General features: G+C 47.0%; 2 protein-coding genes across 2 annotated transcripts; one reads left to right on the forward strand and one right to left on the reverse strand.

Moving 5' to 3' along the window:
* The first annotated feature begins 888 nt into the window (after positions 1-888).
* Positions 889-3,879, forward strand: LOC117843254 (chorismate mutase 2, cytosolic). Its single transcript, XM_034723828.2, has 5 exons — positions 889-1,203; positions 2,598-2,684; positions 2,768-2,911; positions 3,024-3,116; positions 3,481-3,879. The coding sequence occupies exons 1-5, from the start codon at positions 997-999 to the stop codon at positions 3,730-3,732; spliced, it is 783 nt and encodes a 260-aa protein (XP_034579719.1). The 5' UTR covers positions 889-996; the 3' UTR covers positions 3,733-3,879.
* Positions 3,880-7,953: 4,074 nt separating this feature from the next.
* Positions 7,954-10,279, reverse strand: LOC117843245 (acetyl transferase GW6a). Its single transcript, XM_034723819.2, has 3 exons — positions 9,592-10,279; positions 9,338-9,498; positions 7,954-9,178 (listed from the first exon to the last, which is right to left on the reverse strand). Exons 1-3 carry the CDS (start codon positions 9,874-9,876, stop codon positions 8,317-8,319), a joined length of 1,308 nt encoding a protein of 435 aa, XP_034579710.1. The 5' UTR covers positions 9,877-10,279; the 3' UTR covers positions 7,954-8,316.
* Between the last annotated feature and the right edge of the window lie 310 nt (positions 10,280-10,589).

Below are 10,589 nucleotides of genomic sequence, written 5' to 3' on the forward strand. Positions count from 1 at the left end.
TCGCTTGTTTATGACTGCGATTGCCACCAGCAACAGCTTCTTTCTTAGTATAATGGCTAGCGGTACAGGATCATGTGCCTGGGTGCCTCTCCGTAGGTGGGTTGCTTGCGGTGCTCGGCACGCGTAGGAATGGTGCCTGCCAATGGCACGCGTAGGAATGGTGCCTTGTCGTCATGTGCTGAATGGAGCACGGTATAGCGGGTTGGTGAGATACCGTGCAGTGCGCCGGGGGGGGGGGGGGGGGGGGGACTGGCCTAAGAATTATCGAATGAATATATTAGTTATTATCACGAAAAAAATGCTTTGTGCTCTTAATTATCTGTGTTGATACTCAATTGAGGGCAAAGAGAAATAGTCATATCGAATATATATGTCTTTTGCAGGAAAATATTGAACCATGTGAAGTATGTGAATTTCTTCCCTAAAACCAAAATTAAGTTCATATAACATTATCTTTTTCATTTATATTGGGCGTAATAAATATATAGAACATTTTATTTTTCTCCGGATCAAAGAACACCTTTTATATCTCTCTAAAAGTCAATCACTGTACCTCTCCACCACTTACACCCTCGTCTATGACTATCATTGACTCGTGATTTTCTACTTAAGCTGTCCAACTCAGTCTTCAGCAAGAACATACCCCTATCTCATGCCTTTAGCAAGAACATGTCTGTTTCATTCGCACCCCACATCTGGCAATCTTTCTAGAGATGAATCAATAGAACAACGTTGCGAAATGGATTTTTCAGAAAGAAAAAAACAATGTTTTGAATTCACTAGACCGTGGCTTTTCACACTGGTCCACGCACTGAGTGAGCACAGGGTCGTCTTGGGCCCCTTGGCCACTCAAACCATTTCCACCAGAGGCGTGTACTTGTGGTGGCCTGACCACTCGCCAACCCCCACCAGGCCACTACCGTGCCGAAGGCCCAAAGCACACTCCTTTCCCTTCCGCCCCCCGGAAACCACCCCGCTCCGATCTCATTCCTCGCCATGGACGCGCTGGGGGCCGAGCAGCTGAGCCTGGCCGCGGTGCGGGACGCGCTGGTCCGGCTGGAGGACTCGGTGGTGTTCGCGCTCCTCGAGCGCGCCAGGCACCCGCGCAACGCGCCGGCCTACGCGCCCGCCGCCGGCGGCGGCGGCGGAGGGCGCTCTCTCGTTGAGTTCTTCGTCCGGGAAGCGGAGGCCCTCAACGCCAAGGCAAGCTTCTTTCTTTTCGTTCCTTCATCTTACGCCGGCCGCGGGGCGAACTCTGGGTCGCCTTCATCGGCGGCACCGTCATGTTCAAGTAAGCAAGCGACGCCGCCGCATTGCTGGCTCTGTTTGGGAGGGGAGAAGCATCTCGCCGCCGCCGTTTACCGGCCGAAGCCTCGTCTCTGCCTCAGTCCTCCGCCGGCAAGTGTCAGGACTCAGGACCCGAGGGGGGGGGGGGGGGGGGGGGGGGGGGGGGGTCAAATATTCGGATCGCGATTCGCGATTAATAGTCGCGATCCGAATATTTACAAATAACCCCCTATTTTGGATCGCGATCCAATTTAGGGGTTTAAATGTAAAAACCCAGGGTCTGTTTTGTAAATATTCGGATCGCGATTATTGGTCGCGATCCAGTTTAGGGGGCTATATGCAAAACACTTCTGCTGCGACGGCGATGGCTTCCGCCGGCCGGAGACGCCCGCCTTCCCCCCTCTACGGCTGCTTCGTGCACTCTCTCGCTCGGCCCGGCCCGGCCGTCAGTTTGCTCCATTAAGATTTGCATTAACCGGATGGGGAACCATGCGGAACAGTGTAGGGGATGGGGAACTGTTTGCTCAAGTTCTTGAATCTTGATAAGGCTGGACCTGTCCGTTTGTTACTGTTAATGTGGTCGTCTTACTTACCATTACGAATCAAGATGTGAAGATTTTTATCCCTACCGTGATGTGGTTTTAGAATTTTAGCTGAAATGCAGAGGCTGCAGTTGTTGTCATTTGGCAGATTACCTAATTTTGTCTTGCGAAATGCAATTATGTCCGATCAAATTATTAAAGCAACTGTTTTGTAGAACTTCAGTACGCTAGGATTGAAACAAGTAACTGGTTTGAAACCATCTTGCCAGGGTAGAGATGAATCTCAGTTCTTTGAGCTCTATTGGCACTTCTCTACTTGGCTTTCCACTGTTTGTTGATTCAAACGACTTAATACTTAATCCTGTCCCCATTCAATTGTTTAAAATTCAGAAGGCAAGAAAAGTAAGATGTACTTCCTATTACTTACTATCAGTTATCTAACTAATGGCATGTTTGGAAAAAAGGTAATATGATTAATCGTTGCTTACTGATACTTTACTGGACATGGAAAAGGTCAAAATGTTTATTTTCTCATTTCTAGATTGTACTGTATCTTCCAAGCCTGGACAGCTTAATAACATGTTCTTTGTTAAGGCATATAGCACAGATGCTACTGGAAGTATGGCTGCACATACACTGCAATTTATACCATTGCTGTGTCATCTCTTACAAATTCTCAATCCATCTGTGAATTTTCATGTACTGCAATAGTTAACCCTTTTGTGCAATCTCATACACAATCTCAGTACATTTTTTAAATTCTCATAGGCTGGACATTATCAAAAGCCAGAAGATGTTCCATTCTTCCCTCAAGATCTTCCCTCGCCACTCTTTCCTACCAAGAGTTCCCCAAAGGTGCTCATCAGGCAATACCTTAAAATACCAAGAAGTGGTAGTGATGGTTGCTGAGATCTGACCTTCTCTTTCTTTATTATTAGGTTTTGCACCCTCTAGCTTCGTTGGTCACTGTGAATGATGCAATATGGAAAATGTATTTCGATGAATTGCTCCCCTTATTCACTGTTGACGGCGACGACGGTAGCTATGCAGAAACAGTTGCGTTGGATTTTGCATGTCTGCAGGTATGAGTTCTAGGTTAGAATTTCTTGTACTGGAGGAAGAATTGCAAATTGCTGGATTTTTTTACTTTGAAATTGATGTGTACCTGTAAAATACAAGGTTCTTTTCTTGTAGGTGCTATCAAGAAGAGTCCATATTGGTAAATATGTTGCTGAGGTGAAGTTCAAAGACGCTCCTCATGATTATAGTCCACTAATACAAGCAAAGGTTAATCTACTGAACATCACATTAGCTGCCTCCCTGAATTACCTAATACGTACATAATTGGTATATTTGCTGATATTATGTATATAGCAATATAAAAGATATCTAGTGTTCCCAAGGGCTATGTATATTGGTGAACCTTGATAGTTGAAGTTCAACTAAGAAATCAGCTTATATGTCCCTTTAAATGGCTACCTTTTTATTTCTAGGTTACATGGTACTCTGTCACATTCTCACATCTTCAGAGCACTTTACACATTTCATGAGTCCAATTCTACTACATTTCTCCTATCTGTCTGCTCTGAATGATTTAGATGCCGACCCCTAGAAAATGAACTCCTTTTGCTTTATCTCACTGTCGATGCAGGACAGCAATTCTTTGATGGATCTGCTTACATTCAAGGCTGTCGAAGAGAAGGTGAAGAAGAGAGTAGAGAAGAAGGCCAGGACCTTCGGACAGAACGTCACCTTGGAGGACAATGCCGGCAAGCAAGAAGTCACTGCCGGTGACAGCGAATGCAAGGTCGATCCTAAAGTGCTCTCCAAGCTGTATGATCAGTGGGTGATGCCATTGACTAAGGACGTCGAAGTCGAGTATCTCCTGCGCCGCCTCGACTGATCACAAAACATAGCAGCAGCTGCAAATATCATGTGTGATTTTCAGTTGTGTCATCAGAGTGTTTTGCACACGCCTTTAGCAACAACTGTGATTTTCAGCTGCAAATATTCAAACTCGATTACCAGAGAATGTTACACATTTGCGCCAGGATTTGGACTTGTCTCATTTTGCCTGACCTGATCATCAGCTGTATGGGAGTTTCATCCAGCGAACACTTATGAAAAATCTTTTGAAATTCAGAAACGATTTGCAGAAGAGGCACATACGTATTGTACACTTCTGGGCTGGCAAACACGTATGAAAAATCCATCCGGGTTGCATCTCAGCGTCTTGGTTTAGATTGCTACCATGCCCACGGAATCTAGTGTGGGTGATCTCGTCAGGCTCCTCCTCTTAACTCCTCGTCCGATGATCCGGTACTTGCTGCTTCGTCGTGTCCGTCAACGGCATCTCGCTAGCTTAAACTTCGAATCCGCTACGGTGTAGACCGCCAGGCCGAGCTGCAGCTGGAGCTTGTACGTCTTGGCGTCCATGGCGTGGCGAGTGGCGACCGTACTCTGGATCCATCGATTAGTCGGTGACGGCCACGCGCCGCTGCCGATTCGAAAGAGGACGAGGAAGCGAAGAAGAAAGCAGGCGGTCACGGCGCAGTCACACAGCCGGAGTTCGTGCAGGGGATGCGGAGGAGATGCGCGTGGTGGATGCCACTTCGGAGCGCCGGTGAGAAATTGTCCGTCGAGTTCTTTACTGTACGTCTGTACCTAGTATAAGCTTCGTTGCTCAAATATGTTTGGTGACTGCGAAGCACATCAGATCTGATGGGGAAGAGGGTTGAATCTTCAACCGTTCGGAATATTTGCCCAGCCGTCTCCAATTTCCAAACCGTAAGAATTTTTGGAGCTATGTGACATTGCAGATGCAAGTAACTGCTTCCATGATCTTTAAGCGGCTGTTGTTCATCTGGAACAGAGGGGCTTCACAGTAGAGCACTGTTTTTCTGGTTCAGAAACGTATCATGGTTGCAGCAGTTCTGACGTGCGTGCAATCTATAGTTTGGTTTACTACTGTCGTGCTGAAATGCTGGACGGCATCATGGCAACATTGTTAACCTGAAAACTGCAGGGCAGGTCAATGTGGAACTCTGAAGACATCATTCAGGTCACCTCTAGTGCATTAGCTGAGCTACATGGCTTGCAGGTACTGGCAGTTCAGTTGTAATAAATAAACTAATTCATGAAAAACTCATGTGCAATGGCTAACATCTATAACAAATTATCCAGGGAGATTTTTGATGGACTTGACCTAGAGTCCTATATGCTGTCTCTTAAGATAAAGCTACATGGCCTGAAGATGCTCTAAAGAAAGCATATCTGCAGGTACTGGCAGTTCAGTTGTAATTTATAAACTAATTCATGAAAAACTCATGTGAAATGGCTAGCATCTATAACAGATCCAGGGAGATTTTTCATGGACTTTTACATAGATGTTATCTCTTAAGATAAATAAAAAGAAGCGTTGTGGCATCAGGCAGCACTGCTGTCCCTCTTGTCAGAGAAAAAGTTCAGAAGAGCAATCATTTGAAAATGCTTGGCAGAAACTAAAAATTGGCCCATTTTCAAGATTCTTTGCTGTGGTTTCTTTTGTATGTCTGTTGTCTGAACTTGCAACTTCAGTTTGGATCAGTCAGATTCTATAGATGTTCTTTTGACTGATATTTCTGGAGTTTATTGAACAGGACAAGCTAAGCTAATCCAAATTTCTGAACTCTGAACCAAGTACCCATGAAGAGTACCAAGGGGGATCTGATCAGGAAGGGTTTGTTCCTAAAATCCTAATATTATTTCTGCTGTGTGAAGTGGCTAATTTTTAATAGTGACAAATTTAGTTGACTGACATTGTGTCATGTGCATGGATACCCACACCACAAGAAGCAATAGACACCCTTAGGGCTAGCTGAGGCAACGGCAGCATATACGCTTATCCTCGCGGCTATATTAGTTGGATGCATATCCTTCCATTTAGGTTCAGTCTCCTCTTTAGCTGATTTGTCATATTATTGGGAAAGCAATAAGAAGGAATGGGATCAATCTAGTCTCCACCAAGGTTCTTCCTCCTAGTCCATTGTCTCCTCTTTCTCCTAAAAGTCCCTCTCCTTCAGTTGTTGCCATCCAACCCTCCACTGCTCAGCATGTGGTGTGTGTCGCTCTTGTGATCTAAGGGTCATAGCACATTGTTTTGAAAGTGTTATTTGTTTATGAATTGGATCTTTCTATTATTTAATGCTTACTGGACATGATATTTGGACAGGGAGTCAAAACTGGAATATAGTCTTGCCAGTGCTCCTAAGTAATCGCTTATAAAGTGGATCAAAATTCAAAATAAACATGTATGAGCATCTTTATTCTCTTGGGTCCCACTTTCCAAAAAATGCATATGTCCAACATTGATGTCTGGTCTCAGTGATTTGAAATGCATCTTGTGCAGGGGCGGACCTAGAACAAAATTTGAGTGAGGGCACACATCAAGAGAAGCTAAAATTATGAAACTTTTATATGGTGAAATTTTATCACTTACCTTAGCTTGAAGATTTTGAGTGAGGGCCTATGCCCTCACTCACATGACTGTAGGTCCACCTCTGATCTTGTGTCCATTGTTGGTGATTGGTCTTCGCCAGTAAATTACTAGCACTTCAGAGATTAGTATGTAAGCCACTTGTAATGCGGAAATAAAGTTTTGCGTTTAGTCTTCACCAGTAATAAATTACTATTTTGGATATTAGTATCTATAAATGCCAATCGGAGTGTGTGAAATAAAGTTTACAATTGCAGAATACTATTCACTAGCCATTTGCTTTCTCTTTTATTTGGGTGCCATTCCTCGTTCATGCAAGGTGACCTAAAGCAGACTGTTGTCATGTCTACCTTATTTATTTGTTCCTTTTATGAAGTTCTATTCTGTTTTGCTTAAGTGGCTCACTAACTGATTGGACTGATATTTTGCTTATCCCTGTCCAATTGCAGTTCTTGTTAGATATAGTTGCATAGTGTCATGTAAGCAGATTGGACCGATTATGCATATTCTTGTCCACATTACAGTGTTTATTAGATCTAGGTGTGCCGCATCAGGACCAATTCATATGTTTATTCCCAGTCTGCATACGATAGCCAGCAACAGATATGCTTGCCTTTAATTTGTGGCCTCCTATCTATTGAAGCTCTTTAGACCAAGGCAAATGCAAAGAATGTTCTGTGAATAGTTTGAAAAAACATACTGCAGATTTGACATAAACAATCATGCTTTTTCTTGGTGCACATAGAATATTTTCTGTTGTGCTTGGAAAATGAACTGCCTATACCTGTAAGTTAGCACTGATATGCTGCATGCCATTCTAATTATCCCAGCGAGGCATTGACATGTGGCTGCATTTACTCTAGGACAGTGCATTTCAGAATCACATTCCTGACTGCTATATTGTTTTCTGGTGTCACTTGCAAGTTGCAAACTGCATTGCAGTTTTATTTATCTTTGCCCTCATTGTACAGATTAATTCCTTTCTACCAAACTAATAGCTTGTTTGTCTCTTTTACTTTGCAGTTATTTTGTATGGTCCATGTGAATGGTGTTAGAGAAGTGATCGTTAGATGGTTGTGGCCAATTGGCCATGTTTCTTTTCCAGGTTGTGGAAAACCAAAGGATACAGAGCCTTAGTTTAAATTTCAAGTAGGGCCTGGCCAGTGGCTTCTGGAAGATATGCACTGCCTGCAATTGGGTATAAAGGAATTGAGTATTGGAGTCCCTTTATATGCTATCTGGGGTTGGTTACGACATTATCTCGAAATTGGCACTTTCCCTTTGTGAGCTGCGCTGAACTGGACCCATCAAGTTGCTGCGTGGAAGCCCTTTTGTTTTCAAGGTTCAGAGATTTGATCAAGGGTAGGTTGCAGATGTGATCTTGCTGAAACAAGAGATTTTACCAGAATATTCAGCAAGTAGAAGACATGCTGTGGTTTACGCTAGTTCAATCGGTCAATGATGTGGACTGTATAAATTCTTCATGACAACATCTGCTTGTGTTTGTTTTCTTCAAATCATGGACCCCAGGTGGTCAGAGTAGGTGTGATTGTGTTTGTGTTTGTTTTCTGTAATCCTTATCAATGAATGTAGGCAGGTTGCAGCCGTCTCCAGTCGCTGCTGCTGCTCCTTAGTTCATTCATTGTAAACTTTAAACCAATAAGTTTTGTTCATATTGAATTTCCATTGAATACTGAGCTAAAATAATCACCTATGCTTTACGGCTATACAAGAGACCCAACTGAAGCATATTCTTCTGACATTTCTACGCATCTTTGAGAGATGGATGGCCATTTCACTTGAAAATGACCAACCATCGCTCTTCAGAAGTACAGACTTTCAGAGCCAAAAGCTGATAAGGTCTGTTGCTACCCTAAATTGTACTTGGGAGGTACATAATCTGCAAAATGCACTGCATTTTTGCATCGACTTGCAGCATCATGTCCACGTATGTATGATGTATATCTACACAATCATAAAAAAAAAATCAAAACTTGTACATTGCGCCAACGTTCAGAACTCCCGTGGATCCACAAACAGGACTCCGGGCGGCGGTGACGTCGTCCAGTCATCCTCGTCCTCGTCGCCGGCGGCATTGCCGCCGGTAGCGGCGCCGAGCTTCTTGATGCACCAGACGTCCTCGTCGCAGGAGAACTTGGCCCAGTGCGGCACGACGGCGGCGGCCGGGTCCTCGGGCCCGAGGTCGGCGGCCAGGACGGCGCACGCTGGGTTCTTGCGGGCGACGTTGTGAGCGTGGCGGCAGAGCGAGCGGAGGAGCGCCGGACCCTCCGGCCCGGACATGCGGAGGCCGTAGAGGAGGTAGGTGCCGAACGGCCGGAAGATGTCGGGCACGGAGGGCACCCGCAGCCACGGTGCGTGGCTGTCGAGGGCGCGCGCTGCCGCCAGCGACGCGCGGAGGAGCGCCGGCGCGCCGCCGACGCGGAGGCGGAGGGAGCGCGTGGCGTCCCAGACGCTGACCAGCGCGAACGACGACGGGCGCGCTGCGTCCTCGGGGCCGCCGCCGCGCTCGATGGCGAGGTAGGTGCCGAGGGTGAGCTTGTGGGCGAGCAGCGCGGGGAGGTCGGCGGGGAGGAACTCGGCGGCGTGGGGCGGGAGCAGCGCGGCGTAGGCGGCAGCGGCGAGCGGCGGGGGCAGGCGGAGGACGCGGTGCGCGCGCGGGACACGCGCCCGGTGCCGGTGCACGGGGTGGCCGAGGAACACCGGCCGCCGGAAAGGCGCGTACGCGAAGCGGCCGGCGAAGAGAGCGAGCGACGCCGCGTTGGACTCGGTGGTGGCCATGGTGGCGTACGCCGCGCCGCGAGCTGCGCACCACGACTCGGCGCGCCGGACCAGCTCCGTCGCGATCCCGAGGCGCCTGCGAACGGAGACGAAGAAGAAAGAACCTGTCAGTCCACTGTCCCCACATGGTGGTTGCTCGCATTGCTCTCTCGCTCTCGCGCAATGCGTCAGCACCTGATGATTTCTAGTACACTAATACTAGTAATTAACTCGGGTTAGTTGTTTAATTAATCACCTGTGCGAGGGGGACACCCTGAGCCCAAGAAGGCATGCCACCTTGACGAACTGCTTTGATGAGCTGCTGAAGCTTTGCGTCGTCTTCTTCCCTCGGCTGACCATCCTGGTGCACGCCTTGATCACCCCGACGACCTCTTCTTCATCCCCGTACTCGGCGACCTGGACACAAGCACACTCCATGAGCATCGCTATCATGGACGCGCAAGGTCAAACTGAAGCGTCAATGGCGGCTGCTGGGTATAGTAAAATTACCAGCATGACGTGGTCCGGCGCATGGCGCACCCGGGCAAACGGGTCGCCGATCTGCTCGACGTAGAGCGACATGCCTCTCTTCTTCTTCTTGCCGCTCCTCTTCTTCCTCTCTGCGCCGCCGTCATGGTCGGCGGCAGGGTCGTCAGAGCTTTGGTCGCCGGACAGGCCAACCTGGCACCGGAGCTCGAGCTCCTCCACGGCGCGAAGGTCCCTCGCCACGTCGAACTCCCTCACTCTTATCATCGTCTTCTTCATTGGCTCTGCCTCGTCCATCATCACCCCCATGCCTCTCACTCTACCACTTCAATTTCTTGCTAGCTCTATGTGAATCCTCTATGCTTCTCTCTGTGAGGCTGTGACCAAGCAAGTGCAGCTACAAGCTTCTTGAAAGCTCTTGCTGAGTGCTTCTTCTTCTCACTTGGGAGGGAAGGAACGGGGCATTTATACACGTAGGCAGACAGAGGAGAGAGAGAGAGTGTGTGTAGGAGGTTTGTGGGGGCCAGGGAGAAAACAATAGTAATCAACGGATGATACGCGAGGGGACATAGAAAAAAAATGGCGCCTTTTTATAATAGATTTGTGAGCTTGATTTGATCATTAGCAGGGATTAACAAGTGCAGTTGAATATGATGGCAAACCCAACATAAGCATGGCTTAGAATATGCCTCTGTGCTTATCTAATAATGTAGGACCGGCTCTTGCCATCTCTCTGCAGTTCCATGTCCCCTGACTCCATCTCTTTCTTCTTCTCTCCTCTATAGCTCTCCTTAACTACTCCTTAATTACAATTGTTAAGCAATGGGGCCTAGTAATTAGGAGTCGTGACCAATTAGCTACATAGATATAGATGCAATGCTATTTTTACCAAAGGCACGCAAAGAGCTACATGGGTTATGCTGCCTAGCTGCTACACTGTGTTAAATAAAAGATAGTAGAAGAACACTACTGCCTTTAAACTAGTGAGATTCTACTGGGTGTGTACCTTTTGTTTTCTAAGT

Source organism: Setaria viridis, chromosome 1 (assembly GCF_005286985.2).
Source record: "Setaria viridis chromosome 1, Setaria_viridis_v4.0, whole genome shotgun sequence".
In the NCBI taxonomy this organism is placed as follows: Eukaryota; Viridiplantae; Streptophyta; class Magnoliopsida; order Poales; family Poaceae; genus Setaria; species Setaria viridis.

Coding starts and splice junctions, on each gene's coding strand:
- LOC117843254 (XM_034723828.2), top strand. CDS start 997: ATGGACGCGCTGGGGGCCGAGCAGCTGAGCCTGGCCGCGGTGCGGGAC. Junction 1,204..2,597: donor CGGAGGCCCTCAACGCCAAG/GCAAGCTTCTTT, acceptor AAATTCTCATAG/GCTGGACATTATCAAAAGCC. Junction 2,685..2,767: donor CTACCAAGAGTTCCCCAAAG/GTGCTCATCAGG, acceptor CTTTATTATTAG/GTTTTGCACCCTCTAGCTTC.
- LOC117843245 (XM_034723819.2), bottom strand. CDS start 9,876: ATGGGGGTGATGATGGACGAGGCAGAGCCAATGAAGAAGACGATGATA. Junction 9,499..9,591: donor CGCCGGACCACGTCATGCTG/GTAATTTTACTA, acceptor GCTTGTGTCCAG/GTCGCCGAGTACGGGGATGA. Junction 9,179..9,337: donor AGGGTGTCCCCCTCGCACAG/GTGATTAATTAA, acceptor CTCCGTTCGCAG/GCGCCTCGGGATCGCGACGG.